Raw genomic sequence first — 21,687 nt, forward strand, 5'->3', positions numbered from 1 at the left:
AGTGATTAAAAGAACTTTAAAGTCAATACGATACTTAATGTGTAGCCAGTGAAGGGTTGATAACATTGGGGTTATGTGATGGTATTTTCTGAACTAACTGTAGTTTGTTTATTGATGATGCAGGACAAACACTAAGTAGCACATTACAGTAGTCAAGTCTTGAGGTCATAAATGCATGAATAAGCTTCTCCGCGTCAGCGACACACAGAATATTTCGTAACTTGGCAACATTTCTTAGGTGGAAAAAGGCTGTTTTTGTGACATTTGAGATGTGATTTCTAAATGACAGGTTGCTGTCTAATATAACGTCTAGATCTTTTACTGTATTTGTTGGAGTAACAGTACATCCTTCAATTTGTAGTTTATAATCAGAAATATTTGGTTTGCGTGTCTTAGGTCCGATAAGTAATATTTCTGTTTTATTAGAATTTAAAAGAAGGGAATTACAGGTCATCGAATGTTTTATATCTTCAATGCACTCTGATAAAATGGATAGCTGGGTGGAATCATCTGGTCTTGATGAGAGCTGAGTATCATCTGCATAGCAACAGAAGCTAATTCCATGTTTTTTAATAATGTTTCCAAGGGGAAGCATGTATATAGAGAACAGCACAGGTCCCAGAACAGATCCCTGAGGTAATCCATCATTCGTTACGCGTCACAGATCATACTGCTACAACATTTACATTTAGCAGATGCTTTTATCCAAAGTGACTTACAAAGAGTTCGGGGAGCAATAAGCGATGTGTCACATACAATAGATGCTAATACAAAGTTACTAGTTTCAACAAAAGCTAGACCACTACCTGTTGTGAGAAAGAGTGTTTGAATTCTCCATTTCGTCTTCATTTAGTTGCCTAAATAACTGTTGAGTTCTTATTCTTAACCCTTAATCACCCAAGTTGAGTTCAAACAGAAAAAACTACAATCTCAATGGCTGCTATTTATGCTTAAGATTGACTGAACTCTTTCTGTGAATCACTCTCACAACGTCTCAGTTGTCCATGAATGTGTTCAAATGACTACCACACTATAAAACACATCCAACCCTTATCATACAGCGAGGATTCTTTCACATGAACTCTGTGTGACGAATTAATGATCCTGACGAGTTTGTACTGTCAGTATTTGTATTCTTGTTACCTGTTAATGTTGAGAATTCGCATTTGTTTTTACACAACATGGGTCGAAAACAAGTGAAGATTTGATATTTTTTAATCATCCTTGTTTACCGTACTTATACTTTAAAAGTACAAGTCAAATATAAAACTCCCGCCAGCTCACGAAACACAAAGGAACATTAGAAACTGAAATATAAAAGAGCTTTACACGCATAGAAACAAGTCGTGTTTTATTTTAAAAGAAATCTGCAGCGGTGAATCTTCTCTGGAGCGCTGGAGATGACGCGGGCGACTTCAACACTCCAGACGTTGGTGTCTTTGTGGGGTCAAAAGCAACACGTGAGGGGCCTCCAGAACTCACCAGTGCACTTCTGTCCATCTTTCTGAATTCTGACAACAGTAAAGAACAGATGAGAGAGAATGATGTTTCTTGTTTTTTGACCGTACAAACTACAAGTAAAAATAATCCGAAACATTTATAGAATACTATGTAGACCGATAACAATACACTATATATGTATAAATATTATACATTCCCTTTTTAATATCAAACTTTGATCAGACTGCAGTAGAAATTAAAGAAAACATTTGAATCATCTTTACGAGAAGAACTTAAAAAAAAAAATCACCCGTTTTCAAAATGAGACGTTAGAGTCACAATAGATCACAAGCATTCATCCGCTGCTTTCACTTATACTGTATGTATGCTTTATTGATCTCCTCAAACAAATATGATTCACAATAATGATAATATTGTACACAAGATCATTAGATCAATCACCACGAGAAAACACGGCGGAATAAATGTCACAGCGACGGATCCTCCAGTGAACATACATACCCATTGTTTGATTATTCTTCAGCCCGAAAGTCACTTTTTTGGTTTCTGATTTTGGAGATGTGAAACTCTGGATTAAAAACACAAAAGAACCGTAAAGACTGAGGTATTACACGTGTGTGTGATGTCATAGTGCTGTTATCATTCACGTGTACCTGCTGTCTCCTGCTCATGCGTGTGGATCTACAGAAGAGAGCTGTGGGACTTTTCTTCTCATTGAACATAAATCCTTTAGTCTTGCTGTCAGGTTTCTCCTAACGGGAGATAAAGAGTCACAATGAAATTCAGTAGTTTCACAGCTCACATGTACAGTATAGTAATGCTGGGCGGTATACCGGTTCATACCGAATACGTTGTGTATCTTTGTTAATATATGCATTTTTAATATACCGCATTACCGATGTATGTTGCTTAATGTGCGTAACGTACAGCAGCGTGACGCTGTTTCAGTGGGGTCACTTTTCACTGTTGCACTGTGACTGGCACTACTGTAAAATGACTATGTAAAACACAGCACACATCCTCTTCAGTTATTGAAGTAGTCTAAAATGCCCTTCGCCTATAATAACAGCAAAGTTTTTACATTGTGTAGTTACAAGTTGCTCAGTTAAGAGGTTCTGTATTCTGACTGCAGCTGTCATGCGTCCTGATTCCTTCACTTCATCATGAGTGCCACCTCTTATAAACAAACTTTCTTACTTCTAGAATACTAGTGTGCCATTTTTATACAATATTCACTCACCATATAACAGCATAAAATGGCGTGACGTGCAAACAAAACAGAGAGGAGGAAGAGAGACTCACACTGAGGGTTTTGGGTGTCTTCTCGATCTCGATGTGTCCGTTCATCGTGTTTCTTTTTTTCCTCCCAAGTTCAGTCGTGTCTCCATTCAGCTCTAAAGATTTCAGTGTCACCTTCTTCTTCTTCTTCTTCTTCAGGTTCTTGCTGGTGTTTGTGTGTTCATGTGATTCTTCAGTCTCACACTTCACAGCTCTCACTCTTTCACTCTTTCTCGATGTCATGTTGTTTCCCGTCTGATCTGTGGAGGGTTTTTTGGTCTTTCTCTTCTTCGGTGTGGAGGGTTCTGACGACGGCTCTTCTGCAGGCGCAGAGGTTATGTTTGATTCCCCAGAGTGGTTTTCTTGTTTCACATCATGTATTTTCTCTCCATCAGGAACATATCTCGTCTTCATCTTCTTCAGTTTTCTCTTCTTCAGTGGTGTTGTGATTGTGGAGAGATCTGAGGACGGCTCTTCTTCTCTGGATGTGTGTTCAGGTGCAGAAGGTACGCGTGATGCCTGGTTTCCTCCTTGTTTCACATCATCTGTCTTCTCTCCATCAGGAACATCTCTTGTCGTCGTCTTCATCAGTTTTCTCTTCTTCTTCTTCTTCTGCAGTGCTGGAGGAAGGACGCTGATGTTCATATCTTCATCCGCTCCACTTTCACTTTCTTTCTTGTCTGGTCTGAGGTCCAGATTATCTTTGACCTCTAACCCTTTGGCGTTCTTCATCTGTTGTGCGTTCTGTGGCGTGGAGGCGGTCTCAATCTCTGCTGCGGGTCTGTCAGCATCTGACCGTGTCTTATCTTCAACACTCTTTGAACGTTTCTTCTTTCTCTTCTTTTGTTTGCGGTCTTGTGAAGGATCTGATTCAGGTGTTGTCTCAGAGCTTTTCTCACCTTCTGCACGTTCAGCAACCACAAAAAGAAAAGAACATTTTATTTAGCAAACGCTTTATAATCTGCTAAATACCGCACTCCGAAATATCTGCTACTAGTGCAAGTAAATGAAAGCCTGAAGTTAAAAGCTGGTTAATCAAGTCATCTGACCGATTCAAATATTACAGTACAGCTCACCCAGCCCTTAAAATAACAGGTCATCATAAACTTCTGTCATCATTTATGAACAGAAGACAAGACGATCTGTTAAAGAGACAACTGAAAATCTGTGATATGATCAAAAGTGCAAAATACTGTTTAGATAAGAATCAACTGTTTGCGATGGATGATGTTGATCTAACACTGTACTGTACTTCAATAAAACAACATGACGTGACTGTAAACGTGCTGTCGTGGGCCAAACAACAAAGGTCTCCTGTTCAAAGCTGAATTTACACATCTGATGAGTCAAAGTAAATGTTGATCTAATATGAACTCGACAATATTTCACAGAAAATTAAGAAATGAACCTTTGTCTGTCTTCTCCTGTGACTGTTTCTTTGATCTCTTCCTTTTCTTCTTTCTGCTCTGCTTGTCATCTTCATCCTCATCATCACTCGAGACCTCCTCCATCTCATCCTGAGGGAAGACCCCTGACAAACAACAACAACAACACTCAGAGACACCAGAGATGTGACGCTGAAACTATTCTGACTCCAGATCAGTCAAGAGATTTTACCTTCAGCCAAGTCTCGAAATCTTCAAACATGAGGAAAGACAAAACAACAGCATTAAGTCAAACACAACAAATTTTTCTGCCTGCCTGAGAAAGGGTCAAGAACTGTAAAAATCACACTTACATTTTCACAAACTTATATAATTTTGAGCGGTTGAAGCTGGGAATGTATGTGAGACTGGCCAACTGAAAGAGTCTTTCGGCTATGGCACCGTAGTCAAACTGCAGATGAAAACACACATTAGATGAACACGCTTTGATCATAAAGCAGAAACAACTCCCACATTCAACACACCTGAAGAACTGGTCCACAGTCACCGTGACCTCGAACATCCTTCATGTCAGAAAGATCATCCTCCACAACCCCACTGTCTTCCTCCTGATCTGAGATCAGCAACACAAACGTTTCCATCACCTCAGTGTCCTCAGTAAACAGCACGCACACACACTACTGAAGGTGTTGTTATGAACCTACCGTCATCATCCTCATCTTTATGATTTATGTGATCCTCGCCGGCCTGAGGATCATGCTCAGAACCAGACTGCTCAATCTCTTGCAGCAGATCCTCGATGGCATAAGGAACCTGATCCACGATGGTGTTGAAGATGTTACTTCCAATAGCCTTCAAAATCACCCGACTGCACCCACACACCGAGAGAGAGAGAGAGAGAGAGAGAGGGAGGAAGTGCAAAATGAGCGAGAGGAAGAACACATCAACACACAGATGAGAAGATGTGATATCATACTCTTTGGTTTTGGCCAAAGTCTTGCAGAAGGGTTCAATGAAGGTTAGGTTCTGTTGGGCCGTGAGCTGAAAACATGAAAGACATAACAGCACCATCAGCATCAATCTCAACAACACTTCAGATCAGAGTGTGTGTGTGTGTATGTGTGTTACCATATCTGAACCGACGACAGCCAGTTCAGTCATATAGAGATCCAGAATGTGAAGAATGAGTCCTGGCGGAGCCGAACTGGAGCTCTGCAGGAGCTGTTCTGAGATCAGCTCTAGAAACTCATCCACCAGACTGCAGGAGAACCACAAACACAGAACTCATATACTTCAGATTGTAACAACTATTCTAATTCTGCTCTTTTAAATGGAATACAGGAAATGAGACTTTATTTGTATAGATATCAAAACAGTTGCATCTATAAAACATGACAAATGTCTACAGTTACCTGGACTTCCAGTCCTGTTGTCGGAGTATTTTAAACATTTCCCGAAAGACAAAACGCACCAGCTAATGCAGAAAAACACCAGAAACATCATGACAAGCACATAACAACAACTGTTCATGATGATTTAGTACTGCAAGACAAGAATCACAGACACATGTTATAATTGTGCTGACCTGGTAGAATTTATCCATTCTCAGTCTGTCAATGCCGTTCCACTCTCTCTTCATAGTTAGAAGAAATGTTTTAAAGTACAGCAGCTCTGTGGGTTTACATGAACAAGAGCAGAGAACATTCAAATAAGAGCTTCACCAAACTTCATCTCTTTGACTTTATTTACAAAAATGCCGGACATGAATCCTGTGTATGAATGTTATTTTTCCGATACTGTAATTATTAGTAATATGAATGCACTCTGTGATCCTTCGTCATGAAACTCACGGCTGTCAATGGTCCTGAAGCTGTAGAGCAGAGCTGAAATTTTTGTGGACAGTTCCTCCTGCAAACAGTAAACATTCACGTTATTCAAAGACAACTTACAGGAACAACAGCGTGTGTGTGTGTGTGTGTGTGTGTGTGCGTATTGACCTGCAGCACAGGCATGTCCTGCATCCATTGACAGTAAAAGAGTCCTTTCCAGATCTTTAACAGCTCGACTTCACTGAATCCACCTGCACACAACAACAGATAATAACACAAGACAACGTGAAACACAAACACACAGCTATCCTGCTTATACTGAACCACACGCACGCTACAGACACACACACACGCTAAAGACACACACACACACACGCTAAAGACACACACACACACACGCTAAAGACACACACACACACGCTAAAGACACACACACACGCACACGCTAAAGACACACACACACACACGCGCTAAAGACACACACACACACACACACGCACACGCTAAAGACACACACACACGCTAAAGACACACACACACGCACGCTAAAGACACACACACACACACACGCACACGCTAAAGACACACACACACACACGCTAAAGACACACACACACACACACGCACGCACACGCTAGAGACACACACACACACACGCACACGCTAAAGACACACACACACACACACGCTAAAGACACACACACACACGCACACGCTAAAGACACACACACACACGCACACGCTAAAGACACACACGCACACGTTAAAGACACACACACACACGCTAAAGACACACACACACACACACACGCACACGCTAAAGACACACACACACACACACGCACACGCTAAAGACACACACACACACACACACGCACACGCTAAAGACACACACACACACACACGCACACGCTAAAGACACACACACACACGCACACGCTAAAGACACACACACACACGCTAAAGACACACACACACACACACGCTAAAGACACACACACACACACACGCTAAAGACACACACACACACACACGCTAAAGACACACACACACACACGCTAAAGACACACACACACGCTAAAGACACACACACACACGCTAAAGACACACACACACACGCTAAAGACACACACACACACACGCTAAAGACACACACACACACACACGCACACGCTAAAGACACACACACACACGCACACACACGCTAAAGACACACACACACACGCACACGCTAAAGACACACACGCACACGCTAAAGACACACACGCACACGTTAAAGACACACACGCACACGCACACGCACACGCTAAAGACACACACACACACGCACACGCTAAAGACACACACACACACACACACACACACACACACACACACACACACGCGCTAAACACACACACACACACACACCCACACGCTAAAGACACGCACGCACACTACAGACAGAAACACACGTGATGTAATATATTTACCTGTCTCTTTCTGTGATCGCACACTGATGTATTTACGCAGTTTCAGTAAGGCTTTACTCCTGATGGGTTTCTCGTTGGACGCGAGTTTCTGAGCGAATATAATTTCTGCTTCTTGTTGCGATGCCATTTTCATGCTCTTCACGTGTGATTCAGCCTGGCACGCTTACACCCCGCGCATGCGCACCTCTGATCGTCGCGCTCTAATTACGTCACTGGCTGCATTTCCACACAAGCGCCGCAAGATGGCAGGCAGCACGTGCACGTTACTGCTGTGGACTTTTTATTTTAATGATGCTGTTTTTGTAAGTAAATCAAAAGAGAATAATTGTTGTTGTTCATGTTTACGTGATAATAATCATATTTACAGAAGCAAAGGTAATTGTTAATGCGGTGTATTTATTGAGGGTTATTAGACCAAACAATTACATTTAGGCATTTGGCAGACGCTTTTATCCAAAAAGTTTTATTGTAACTCTGAGGATCTGCTGTTATTGTTATTTTCTCTTCCACAATCTATCTGACTGTTTTTTGATTGAACAGTTTAAAAGCAGTGAATCCAGCAAACACAGGACACAGTGTGACATGACATGAGTAACCCGTTCTGACGTCAATGGTGTGGCCACGTCCCCAAAAAACACTGTGAATTAATCTCACAGGAATGTTGTATACGTTAGATATGCAGTATACTGGTCAAGAGATAACCAGGACACTGTGGTCATTGTAGGAATGTATCTGGTCATTTCGTTTTATTATTATATGGGACATTTATGATCAGGTCTAATCTATTCAAATGTCAAGACAAATGCTATAAACTTGACCTTGGCCATCACAGCTGAAATGAAAAGCCTTTTATTAAAAACATGTTAGCCTTAAGAACATCAATAAACTGACATGATCCCAAGCGCTGACAAAATTATCATATAGAAAGATAAAAGCTTTCAAAACTCACCATATTGCACATGCGCTCATAGAAATATAGAAATTCCATGACATCACGCTACACTTCAGCCTCTCGTCAAAGTTCTTGTCCAATCAAATCCGCTTTATGTCTTTAAAACGGCGGTTGCTTAAAGCGGCAGATGGTAGACGTCTGGGCCCAACACAGGCCCAAATCTGGTGGAGACGTTGATATCGAGCGACCGTAGTGTAGGCCTAGTGTTTGTAGTCTCGCTTTAGTTTTTACTTCTGCCGATTAAAATTAGGCTCATTTATAGCAAATATAGTGTTAATATAATACACAAAACATGTAACCGTCATAAACACAGATGTAAATCACAGATCTTTGTGATCCTCTTAAGGTCTATGGGGAAAGTGTATTGGCTTCCAGTGCGGGGCTACCTTCAGGGTCAGCCTACAGAAAGACGTCTATTAGATGTGCAGCTATCAGAGTTCAGGCCAAGACAACAGGTCTAGTTACTCAGGAAATCCGATGATATCTCTGAAATCACTATTAAATGGCATATTAACTCTACCATAACTTTTGTTTCCTATGTTCTGGTTGGTAGGGTCCCACGAGCCTCTGTATGGAGCCCCGTCCCTGAGAATCTTTATCGATTCACCATTGGCTCTCATTACTGGAAGGCTGGACATTATTGAGAGTAATAATGGCGGTGGTCTTGCAATACGCAGGAATGGGTGGTGATGTTGCGTTCTAACATGTGTCGAGAAATCCTGGAGGCTTTCAGTGAAGGTTTGAGACCAATGACGTCTGCAGCCTCGCTTCCGCCTGTGAGTGGTCCTGTAATCGGTGTGAATCTTACCACGACATTTTGACAGCAATAAAACCCAAGTGACACAAGCACAGACCCAGATACTTTACAGCTTTAGAAGAAGAAGAAGAATATTGCCCCTTATTATGACCAGATCATTGATTTACACTATTCATAGCCCTTTTCATTTCAAGCCAATACGTTTATTTCACAATCATTATATACTACCAGAAAACACTCATTTATATTCATATATATATATATATATAGAGACCAGTCTATGTGGAAATATGTTTTTCTTCACTGTTATTTCTAACCCTTAACTGGCGCATAATACAGCGAGTATACATACAGACCACATCAGGCACATCTGTACTGTCTCTGCTCGTGTTACACTATTTGGCCACCAGGTGGTGTTGTGAGCAAATGAAGCACGTGGCTAAAGAGGCTTCATTCAACTCGTCACTACGAGGAAACGATCCACATGCAGTTAAAGATTTTAATCAAAGTAACCAAAGAGCCAAGAAACACGAAAACCGACTGAAAACAAAAAACTCAAAATCTCGAACAATGACAGACACCAGACAAAAGAAACACAATACACTAACAAGACAACACACACCTGAAACAGATCATGACACAGAACCATTAGAAAAGAGAACTACAACACTAGACAGGAAACAGGAACTAAAGCGTACATACATACATACTAAAAGTCCACAATAATCAGAGAAACACAGAGAGATCATGACTCCTACTAATAGAATTACCAAAACATGTCGACATACACAGGTGTTGTACTTTGCATGAAAATTACAACTTCGGTTCAGTTTCAACAGTGTACGTCATATTAAGAAAAATGAGGTCTGAACCTAACTGTGTGTTTATACTGTATTAATGTTCACCTAAAGGAACCGGCTTTGTTCTCTCACTCACACATGAGAAACATGTGACATGTATGTGTTTATTCTGTTAAACCCTCATTTGTAATAATTGTGATCTAAATCCAGCGCGAATCGGTCATTTGTAAAGTCAAAAGACCGACGAACACAGAGTGGTTTATAAACACCTCTGGCTAATAATGGAGGCTCTGTTAAAGATCATATTTCTGGTGCTGGTACTGAGGAAGATCCCAGAATGTGAATTAGAGGTTTAGCCCGCGATGCATGATGTGAAATGTAGTGGAAACAAGCCGATTAATCTCGCTAATCTCACCTTTGACCTGCAGGGGGCGACAGGTCTGCTGCCCTAATAAAACCGGCCAGACTGTCTTAAACTGTGTCGTGTTTCTTTACTTCAAAACAGAAAATCAGACGTTAGTTTTTCAGTCAATGGAATAGGACAGAGTTATAGATATTAAAAAGATCTTCATCCAGGACCGACTGACTGTGAGCAGGTAACATTATTCTCATTCTTCACAGTTTACTCTCTTCATTCAGCGTGAACATCATAAAAACACGCTTCATTTGAAACTCTAATGTCGCTTTATACTAGAAACAACATTTATCTAAAACCTGTTTGTAACCGATTGATAAAATGATACAAAATCAACTCAGAAACCACGTCAACATTGTCATGCAAATCATAAAAGTTGATTATTTCTCAGCTCTAGAATCGTCTGTATGTCGTTCAGTTATTATAATGCATTGGACACGATTGTTGATCAGTAGATGTGTGTGCAGGTGTGTGTGAAGATGGCCATCCATGTAGAAGGACTGCTGGCCATCATCATCTTCTATCTGTTGATTTTAATGGTGGGAATTTGGGCAGCGTGGAAAAACAAGAGGTCCGGGACATCAGACGGATCCTCCCGCAGTGAGTCCATCATGGTCGGGGGTCGAGACATCGGATTATTTGTCGGTGGATTTACAATGACCGGTGAGTCTTAAATCTCATTCAACCAAAGAATTATTTTGTTGTCTAAAGTTTCATTTGATCTTATTGTACGTTCATATTTTTGACCAAAATTAAAATAAATGTGGGCTAAGCAAAAGGAAAAAATTATTCTTTAAAACTCTAATGGAGCGTTAATAAACACATCAACTTTACTGATGCCATTATATATTAAACTGTACATGACATATAATAATAATAATAATAATACTGCTCCGACATCTAACCCTTGTTCTTCATCTTTCTGATATGAGGAGAAAAGCTTCAGGCTTTATTGTTCCAGAATCTTGAATTATTCATTCATGAACTCATTTAAAATGAAACACATTCAAGAGAGACATTTATTCGTTTGGGTTGGGTTTAATATGATGTTTATCATTTGATTTAATTATGCCATTTATAGTGTAATGGGCCTATACAGCTGAGGAACACAGACACACACACGGACACACACACGGACACACACACAGACACACACACACACACACACACACACACACACAGACACACAGGCACACACACACACACTGGCACACACATACTGTACAAAGTGTGTATTGTATGCTGTAATCCTCACTCTTCACCACACTGACCTTTCTGCATTTTTACACTTTCAGATAAACATCATTAACTTTGATTTATAATCAATCGACATCATTTGGCCTGCTGACTGATATACAGTCAGAATGATTGATTGTATATATAAACCTGTACACTTGTGTGATGTTTTCCTCTTTTCTCTCATTTCAGCAACATGGGTTGGTGGTGGTTATATAAACGGCACGGCTGAGTCTGTGTATCTGCCCGGCTCTGGTTTGGCTTGGGCTCAGGCACCGTTTGGTTACGCTCTTAGTTTAGTCGTAGGTGAGATGACTTCTCTTTCATCGGTATCACATTAAAGATATTTCATGTGAGAGTTAAAAGTTGTTGTCTTTTGCTTTAACATAAACATTTATCAGATTTAGTAACTGCATGGACAGATGAAACTCTGAACACACGTCTCGTCTCTTCTCTGTGACAGGTGGGTTATTTTTTGCTAAACCCATGCGCTCTAGAGGTTATGTGACAATGTTGGACCCTTTCCAGCAGCTCTATGGGAAGAGAATGGGTGGACTTCTCTTTATTCCTGCTTTACTGGGAGAGTTATTCTGGTCTGCTGCCATTTTGTCAGCCTTGGGTTTGTAAACCACATATGTACTCTTCCTCATCATCATCATCATTACCATCATCACTTCTTCATATAGATGGAAAAACTTTATGCCATTTTTCCCATTTTCATTTTTCAGACTTCTGTGACAAAATCTGTGCTCAGATTGAAGATAACCCTGGTTAAGTGCAGTGTGAAAAGCCTCAGTGTGTTCATGAGCCGAATGATTCTGTGTCAGTTTATTGTGTTCAGAATCTGTTTGTGTGTGATCTTCAGACGTGTGGTGTGTGATGCTCAGTCAGATTTTACAGGTCATACAGCAACACCCTGATGGGTCATGTACAGTACGTGTATATATATATATATGATGTAAACACAGTTATTGTTGTGAGTTGTGTATTTGTTGTGCAGGTGCTACACTGAGTGTGATTGTAGACATAAACATCAGCGTGTCAGTGGTCGTGTCAGCGCTCATAGCAGTTTTCTACACACTGGTTGGGGGACTTTACTCTGTCGCTTACACAGATGTCGTTCAACTCTTCTGCATTTTTCTGGGATTGGTAAATTGTGATATTTCATCGTCATCATGATTTATTTACTGTATAAACTGTATATTGTATTCTGTAACCCTCATTCTACCACTAAACCAAACCCTCACAGTGCATTTCTGCATTTTGATTTATAATCCATTTGAATTGTGAAACTCCTCACAATTTAGGTGTTTAAAACGTGTACTAGCAGTGTATAAAACACGAACACACACACACACACACGTCATCTCTTGCGTGCAGTGATACTGATGTTGTGGTTTGTAGATTGTAAGATGTTTTCCTGATGACGCTCTTTCCGTGTCTGTTTATTTAGTGGATGAGTGTGCCGTTTGCTCTGTCCAATCCTGCTGTGTCAGACATCAGTGTTACCGCAGTGAACGCAGTGTTTCAGTCGCCCTGGATGGGTGAGATCCATCCATCTGACGGCTGGATGTGGGCTGATAACTTCTGTCTTCTTGTAAGTCGACTGTGACAACAAACCTTGACGTTCACCAATCACCTCTCTCTGAGATAAATTCTCAACAACAATAACACACACATGAGCAGTGTGTGTGAAGATTTGTGCTCATGATTCTTGTTTCTTGACAGATGTTGGGTGGGATTCCATGGCAGGTGTATTTCCAGCGAGTTCTCTCTGCGTCTTCAGCCACTTATGCTCAAGTTCTGTCATTTCTGGCTGCGTTTGGATGTCTGGTCATGGCCGTCCCTTCAGTCCTGATCGGAGCTATAGGAGCTTCCACAGGTAACAAAGTGAATACACAGTAAGAATGTGATTTTTTGCAAAGCATTTTTTTGTCTTGCTTTTAGTAAAAATATCTAAAACTTCTTAAATCAATAGAACAAGAAAAGTGACCTTCGATATTTAGTCTTGCTTTGTGAAAAATAATATAAGAATGAAGTAAGTTTCTGGGAAAAAAAGATCTGCCAATGGGGTGATAAAGATCAACTTGAATTAGGTCCATGAAACTAAATTCAAGTTTATTTTTCTCACCCCATTGGCAGATTATTTTGCCTTTTTATGTTCCTTCATTCTTATATTTTTCTCCTTAAAAAGAGAGTAAATATCTAAGGGTCACTTTTCTTTTCAGGAAAGTGAATCTTGATTTAAGAATGTTTAGATATTTGTTGTACAAAACAAGACAAAAACACTTTCCAAATCCAAACAAAACATTTTTTTGCAATTTAGAAGAGAATCCAATCCTTAAATCACTTATTAAGCAGTCGATTCATTTAGAGATCTGCATCAAAATCTTTATTATATTGAATATTATATAGAATATTGTCTTGGATTGGCGTCACAAGTCTTTTGATCAGTTTTTGTATAATAGGGAGTGTGTGAATGACAGGGGATTTCACCGAGCCCACACACACACACACACACACACAGAGCTCATGCGTGCCGGTGACTCCAGATGGTTGCTGTCATTTATATTTCACAATCTACAGGGACTTCATTAATGTTGTTAATGACAGAATGTCTCACATAAGAAGCAGATGTTTACAACATCCACACATGAGATGAAATACACAGTACCATTACACGTCTTGAAGTCTTTTTTAATAACAACGCACTAAATATATATAATACAGTATTATACCATAAGTGTAAGGTCAATGTATTTATCAATTCTTTTAAAACATTCAAATTCAGATTGCAACTTCAAATGATATTTACAGTATGTCAGTAAATAAAAAGACACAGATTCAGTTGCGGGGTAACAACGATGTTAAGCACAGGGTTAAGTTAGCGTTAATACTGTCATGATCTGAGAGAGAGAGAGAGAGAGAGAGAGAGACCCAAGTGCAGGTGGAACATAAAAGTTTATTAAGGACAAAGTCAAATGAGAGTCACACTCGAGCCGAGCTCGGAAGTAATAAATACGGAGGTGGTCAAGAAGGCTGGGGTCGGTCGATCCGCGAACAGAGTCCAGTGGGGCAATGACAGTTCAGAAGAGGGACAGGCAATCGTCAACCGAGGGGCGAACTTTATCATAGGGGTGAAGCAACTCGTAAACAGGCAGGCAGTACAAAAATACGAGGGGACAGTCCAAGAAGATCTAACCAGCGATCACCAACTCGGATGAGCACACACTGGACAGAAGACAAGGTTAGTACACAATAGATTCAAAATGACAAGACGTACCACGGTACAAAGGCAAGGCGAACAGCATAAATTGCAAAACACACTGGCAAGGAACAGAAAGACGGAAGCAACTATAACAGTAAGAAATTAGCGAGCAAAGAGAGAACAGGTGTGCAAGAGAGCGAAATGATAGAGTGGTAGCAGCTGTGCGTGAGCGCACGTAGAAGAGAGTAAAACGAAATACCGAGCGATGATTAGACCAGAGTCCTGACAAATACACAGATTAATGCACCCAGCGTATGGCAAGGACGAGGGGAAGGACAGGCGTGGCAGGAGAGTGGTCAGCAAACCCAAGTGAAGACTGGACGGGTAGTCAGTTCTCTGAAGCTGCAGCGACGGCCGAGTCAGCGGCCAGACATCAGTGACCGTCTGAGATGACGATGTTGGCAGACAGAGAGTCCAGTAGCCCGAGATCCCTGAGACCGTTAGAGGCGAGCAGAGTCCTATCCAGCTAGCAGAGTCCAGAGGCTGTGAAAGACAGCGAAGCCAGTCGTGGTTGGAGCTGGTGTGGTGGGGGAACAATTCCCAGCGGATGGTTGGTGACAAGACTAAACAGCAGAGAGTTATCCAAAGGCAAAGATAATCCACAAAGATGTATATCCACTCGACAAGACCTAGAACCAGGGCAAGACAAGACTATGTTATTAACTGGAGTCAACAATTGCACAAAGAGGGTGAGAAGTGACAGAGAATAAATGGGGAAAAATGAATGAACACCAGGTTCAGACACTGAGGGCTAACGAGGGACTAATAGGTGGCAGTTGGTGTGGCACACCTACAGGCAGACAGTGAGCATGTGAAGCTGTCAAAACAGTTCCCACCTGCTCGTGCCATTCACACTAGAGATGCGTGGTTGGAGGTTACAGCCGTTATTGTTATTATTGTTATTATCTTTTCTCTTGGCTCTCTCAACGGAGGCAGTCGCATTTTTCTTGCTCCCGTCCTCCCCTTTTTTCCTGCTGATTTCCTGTCTCGTCTCGTATCATCTATTGAGAGATTCTCTCTGCACAGCTCTACAACTGAAAATTATGGATCTGATCAACTGGTCTCTCAACGCTATTGACACCATCTTCTCGACGAGAAGCTTGGGTTCGGGGGAACCTGTCTGCCCTGACGGAACGTTCGCAGCTGGCTACACGATGGACGCCTGGGAGAGATGGCGGATCGTGTGTCTGGCTCCTCTTTCCGTGGAGGACATTGAAGATATCTACCTATTCGGAACCATGATAACAGGTATTATGCTAATTAGATTAGGCTGTGCCCTTGGTTATCGAGAAATTAAGAAAACAGTAACAGCTCTCAAAAGTCTCAAGGCTGCCCGTTATGATGGAAGTAGTGGGAAGAGCGGTCGGCTCTGGAAATGAGACTAATAACCGCAATATGGATTCTATCACGGAGAAGCTCACGACTTTGCAAAGGAAAATTTATGTTGTTGGAGACCAAAATGGACAAAGAGAGTAGCCGTGGAAATGGAATGCGGTTTGCTCGCCCCAAGACTAAACAATCAATCTTATCTTTTTCGACTCCCCGTATCAGCTTTGGCCAATGCTGCTGCTGGAATTCAACCCTAAGTGGAGCAGTACGGAGTGACGCTCTTGCGTCCCTCCCCATTCTACTGAAACACCTGCACAGACTATCACACACAGACAGACTATCACACACACAAACATAGGCCGCACTCGAGGGCGGTCTCCAATCCCCAGATCCATCGCCTCCGTCGCTTTGACCCGCCAGCCTGACAAGCGGGTCTGTATACGGCGCCAACATGGCAGCAGGATCAGATGGCTGCTTGTCGGAACTGGATTACTTATCCCTGTTGCAAGTCTTGTCTATGGTGTATTGTGTACATGTTTTTCTCCCCACCTTCCCCATGTTATGCTTTATCTTCTTCTACTTATCTAAATACATTTCGTTGCACCGTACTTGTATGTGTGTAATGACAATAAATTGAATCCAATCCAATATCAGAGATGGCGATGCCGGCGAAGGAGGTACGTGACAACCTCAAAAAAGGAGAATTAAAAACGAAGGAAATAGAAGGTCAGAAAAGTGTTGCCTGGAATAGGTTTTACAAAGTGGTAAATCAGGATGACACCAGTGCAGGCTATGTTATTTGCAAAACCTGCAAAGTCTATTTATTTTTTATTTTTGTCCCTGTGCACCGATCGGAGTTCACTGCTGATATTCTGAGGTTAGAGCTTTCTAGTCTCGCGGCTGTAATCAGCAGCACCTTGCATCGCCCAATCAGTGGATGGTGGGTGGGTGGATTTTGAAAATTGGTCAAAAACGTTGCTGCGGATGGATGGCGGACGGATGATGCGTTTTGTGATGTGGTTGCGGATGAAATAATAGCCCTCCGTTGCACTGAAGAAAGACTTACATACAGATTTACAAACACGTGACTTTTGTCTTTTAAGATGCATAAACATGTACACTGGGTGGATGTGTTTTGATTCATTTTATTTTTGTGTTTATGTTATCAGACTGGAATCAGACGTCCTACGGTTCGCTTGCTCCAGTGGAGAAGGACGAATCTGACATGATTCTGCCGATTGTGCTTCAACACCTCTGCCCTTCCTTCATTTCCTTCTTTGGTTTAGGGGCAGTGTCAGCCGCTGTGATGTCATCGGCGGACTCCTCCATTCTTTCTGCTAGTTCCATGTTTGCCAGAAATATTTACCAGCTCGCTTTCCGTCAATCAGTAAGTTCATGATACTGTTAGGTCAGCGTGTCCTAGAAAGTGTTTTTCTTTCAACTATTGCTTCAATATTAAAAGAAAAAGAATTGGGAAGATCTCGTATGGTATCTGTGAGTGTCTAATCATCTGCGCTTTAAGTAGTGATGCACTAAAATGACAATTCAGGATGCACTTCGCTTAACTAAAAAAATGTATTCATATCAGAGTTTCTTATTAAATGCACATGAACAATCACATTTTATGGGCAGTTACACACCAAGTACAGAGTGTAACTGTGGTACAAACACTATAATGAAAAAGTCAAAACTTTATGTAAGCTTATTTCTACTTTAAATATCGGTGCAAACCAACATTAAAAAAACAGCAGAACGAGAAGGAAAGGCGATGTGAAACTGTGAAGACTGGTGGCTGTCGTCATGAAGATACTCTCTGTTTTCATCACTGATCTGCTGTATGCAGACGCTTTAGTGTTGTGGTCAAGTGAATAACTTAATCTGTCATGTAGCTAAGACCCTCACTTTAGTAGACTTTATACAATAGTTTATACTGCGACCAGTGTTATTGCACTTTTGCATTGTTGTCCTTGTGGTGTTGTTTACCTCATTTGTAAGTCGCTTAGGATAAAAGTGTCTGCTAAATGACTTCATGTAAATGTATACTGTTCCAGAGAGCGACTCACAAAATAGTGTCTGTCTGTCTGTTTGACAGCATGTGACGCAGCTCAGTATTCAGTGTCCTTTACCAGAGACAATGGCTGCTCATCTTAGGCCATGAATACTATTATTTTCTCTTTGTCACTATCATTTGCATTATGAATTAGGCTTTCAATGATTGTGGCAACAGATGGGTATGGTGTGCCAGATGGAGTTGTCAAACCTTTTTAAATATTTCAACTCTGATCTGAAACTTAAAAATATGTCTACACTGCTGACAGTCTCTGATGGGCTGTGATGTAAACTTCAGATATCACTGAATGATTCGCAGTAACGCAACAAAAACTGGTACTGATTGTCACATTGTCACATTTATGTGCTCACTAGGACTCTTATTTTGACATGCTTATACTCTATATATTTTGGGTTCTCTATATTTTCCTGTTATTTATCATTGATTTCCATGGTTACAGATCATCCTGTGTGTAGTTTATTAGTTTGTTCTCGGATGTTGTGTTTACATTGCTATGTGAAGCTGTTGCACTTCCATATTTTTCTTCTTTTGATGTAGTTTGGGCTTGTGACTGATGCTGCGATATATGTATATATATTTATATTAAAAGTATGTAAAACTGAGCAAGTGATACTTTAGCATCATGTATGTTCATTGTGTGAATGTATGTAATACTATAAAACACCGTCTTTTTGTTACACTGAGCAGATATTATGCCAGTTATCGGTACATTTCTGAGCATGTTTCTATTGTTCAGTAGGTTGGTGTGTAGCATTATCTTGTGTAATGATAAGTACACTCAATACATGTGCGTTTCTCTCCGCAGGCCTCTGACAGAGAGATTGTGTGGGTTATGAGGATCACCATCTTTGTGTTTGGGGGATTAGCAACAGCTATGGCTCTTCTGACAGGTTCTGTTTACGGTCTGTGGTACTTGAGCTCAGATCTAGTGTACATCATCATCTTCCCGCAGCTTCTGTGTGTGCTGTTCGTCAAGGGTACCAACACGTACGGCTCCGTCGCTGGGTACCTCTTTGGACTGCTGCTGCGGATCGGCGGGGGGGAACCCTACCTCAGACTGCCCCCTTTCATCTTCTACCCCGGCTGGCAGTCCCGGGAAAGGGTGCACCATCTCACCAAGGAAGTGGAGCACTACGTAGAACAGAGGTTCCCCTTCAAGACTGTCTCCATGCTGGCTTCACTGTTGAGCAACGCGGCTTTCTCACATCTGGCCAAATATCTGTTTGAGAGTGGAACTCTGTCCCCGAAGTATGACTTTTTGGATGCAGTGGTTTCTAAGCATAGCAGAAAGACCATGGACAAGACAACCCTCGTAGCAAATGACAACATCAATCTGTCTGAACTGGCTCCTGTTAAAGCGAGACGTTCTCTGGCAGGAACGTTTATAAACACAGAAGCAATGACTGATGAGGGAGACATTAGCCCTTGAGCTTAACGTGCTGAAGATCAAATAAAAAGTAGCTGTCTGGAGGACAGGAAGCCAAACTGTGCCATATTCACAGACTAGAAATAAGTGTTTATTATCATGTAATGTGATCTCATGATGTTTTTATTTCTCGGCATAGTTGATCTGTTTTAGAGCAATAATATTTTCTGAACATAAGGTTAGGGGGTTACAAATTTCATATTTTATTGATGATAGTCATACAGCACAACAGCCATACAATGTTACAGTCAAAAAGCATTACAGTTTTACAGTGATACTGTTTACCAGTCATGCAGTGTCTCAGTCATACAGCACTACGGTCATAAAGTTCAACAATGATACAGTCATACAGCTCAACAGTCATACTGTGTGACAGTCATACACTGTTACAGTCACACAGTACAACGGCCATACAGTGTTACAGTCTTACAGCGTTACAACCGTACAGTGTTAAAGGCCTACAGCATTACAACCGTACAGTGTTACAGTCCTACAGCATTACAACCGTACAGTGTTACAGTCATACAGCATTACAACCCTACAGCGTTACAGTCCTACAGCATTACAACCGTACAGCGTTACAGTCCTACAGCGTTACAGTCCTACAGCTTTACAACCGTACAGTGTTACAGTCCTACAGCATTACAACCGTACAGTCATACAGCATTACAACCCTACAGCGTTACAGTCCTACAGCATTACAACCGTACAGCTTTACAGTCCTACAGCGTTACAACCGTACAGCATTACAGTCCTACAGCATTACAACCGTACAGCTTTACAGTCCTACAGCGTTACAGTCCTACAGCTTTACAACCGTACAGTGTTACAGTCCTACAGCATTACAACCGTACAGTCATACAGCATTACAACTCTACAGCGTTACAGTCCTACAGCATTACAACCGTACAGCTTTACAGTCCTACAGCGTTACAACTGTACAGCATTACAGTCCTACAGCGTTACAGCCCTACAGCTTTACAACCGTACAGCGTTACAGACCTACAGCATTACAACCGTACAGTGTTACAGTCATACAGCATTAGAACCGTACAGTGTTACATTCCTACAGCATTACAACCGTACAGCGTTACAGTCCTACAGCATTACAACCGTACAGCGTTACAGTCCTACATCTTTACATCCGTGCAGTGTTACAACCGTACAGCATTACAGTCCTACAGCGTTACAACCGTACAGCATTACAGTCCTACAGCTTTACAACCGTACTGTGTTACAACCGTACAGCATTATAGTCCTACAGTGTTACAGTCCTACAGCGTTACGTTCCTAAAGCATTACAGTCCTACAGTGTTAAAGTCCTACAGCGTTACAACCGTACAGCATTACAGTCCTACAGCGTTACAGTCTTACAACGTTACGTTCCTACAGCGTTACAGTCCTACAGTGTTACAGTCCTACAGCATTACAGTGTAACAATCATACACCTTTACAGTCCTACAGCATTACGGTCCTACAGTGTTACAGTCCTACAGCATTACAACCGTACAGGGTTACAGTCCTACAGCATTACAACCATACAGTGTAACTGTCATACAGTGCTTTATGGTCATACTGTGTGACAGTCAAACAATGTTACGGTCATGCAGTTGTGTTTCTCAGCCTTTAACATGTTACGGTCTGTTTAGAATGTGAATAAGTATTGGTTCTGATTATGGCTCTAGTAAAACATTAATGAATATTGATGTATATTTGATAATTCCAGTGTGCCAATGTACAGAGAACATGTTATTCCTTCAAACAATGATTTGTTGAATACTTCTTTTTGTTGATGTTAAATATAAAGTCTATTTTTGTGTTGTAAGTGTATATGTATATGTGGTCAGTTGTGGTCTGGGGGTCAGAGTGTTGGGTTTGTGATCAGAAGGTTTGAGTCTCAGTGCCAGCAGGTCATGACTGAAGGGCCCTTGAGCAAGACACCTTACCCCTGATTGCTCTGCAGTAATGTGACACTGTTAAAAAAAACTACTTGTAAGTCGCTTTGGAT

The 21,687-nt window shown here is 41.3% G+C and overlaps 2 protein-coding genes across 3 annotated transcripts; one reads left to right on the top strand and one right to left on the bottom strand.

Annotated features, from left to right (window-relative positions):
- Positions 1 to 1,334: 1,334 nt before the first annotated feature.
- rrp1 (ribosomal RNA processing 1) lies at positions 1,335 to 7,698 on the bottom strand. Of its 2 annotated transcripts, none has more exons than XM_079464032.1 (16): positions 7,426 to 7,698; positions 6,122 to 6,204; positions 5,975 to 6,032; positions 5,710 to 5,795; positions 5,537 to 5,598; positions 5,253 to 5,382; positions 5,101 to 5,165; positions 4,829 to 4,992; positions 4,649 to 4,737; positions 4,478 to 4,575; positions 4,357 to 4,376; positions 4,148 to 4,270; positions 2,764 to 3,641; positions 2,115 to 2,213; positions 1,963 to 2,007; positions 1,335 to 1,511 (listed from the first exon to the last, which is right to left on the bottom strand). In XM_079464032.1, the coding sequence occupies exons 1-15, from the start codon at positions 7,556 to 7,558 to the stop codon at positions 1,993 to 1,995; spliced, it is 2,103 nt and encodes a 700-aa protein (XP_079320158.1). In that variant the 5' UTR covers positions 7,559 to 7,698; the 3' UTR covers positions 1,335 to 1,511; positions 1,963 to 1,992. The 2 variants fall into 2 exon arrangements, with proteins under 2 accessions (XP_079320158.1, XP_079320157.1); XM_079464031.1 differs by having other exon boundaries at positions 1,963 to 2,029.
- Positions 7,699 to 10,336: 2,638 nt separating this feature from the next.
- LOC306898388 (high affinity choline transporter 1) lies at positions 10,337 to 19,735 on the top strand. The gene is made up of 10 exons (XM_079463843.1): positions 10,337 to 10,530; positions 10,817 to 11,012; positions 11,778 to 11,891; positions 12,049 to 12,204; positions 12,314 to 12,355; positions 12,586 to 12,734; positions 13,039 to 13,182; positions 13,314 to 13,467; positions 17,352 to 17,569; positions 19,059 to 19,735. Exons 2-10 carry the CDS (start codon positions 10,829 to 10,831, stop codon positions 19,680 to 19,682), a joined length of 1,785 nt encoding a protein of 594 aa, XP_079319969.1. The 5' UTR covers positions 10,337 to 10,530; positions 10,817 to 10,828; the 3' UTR covers positions 19,683 to 19,735.
- The last annotated feature ends 1,952 nt before the right edge of the window (positions 19,736 to 21,687 follow it).

Source organism: Barbatula barbatula, assembly GCF_947034865.1.
Source record: "Barbatula barbatula genome assembly, chromosome: 9".
Classification (NCBI taxonomy): domain Eukaryota; kingdom Metazoa; phylum Chordata; class Actinopteri; order Cypriniformes; family Nemacheilidae; genus Barbatula; species Barbatula barbatula.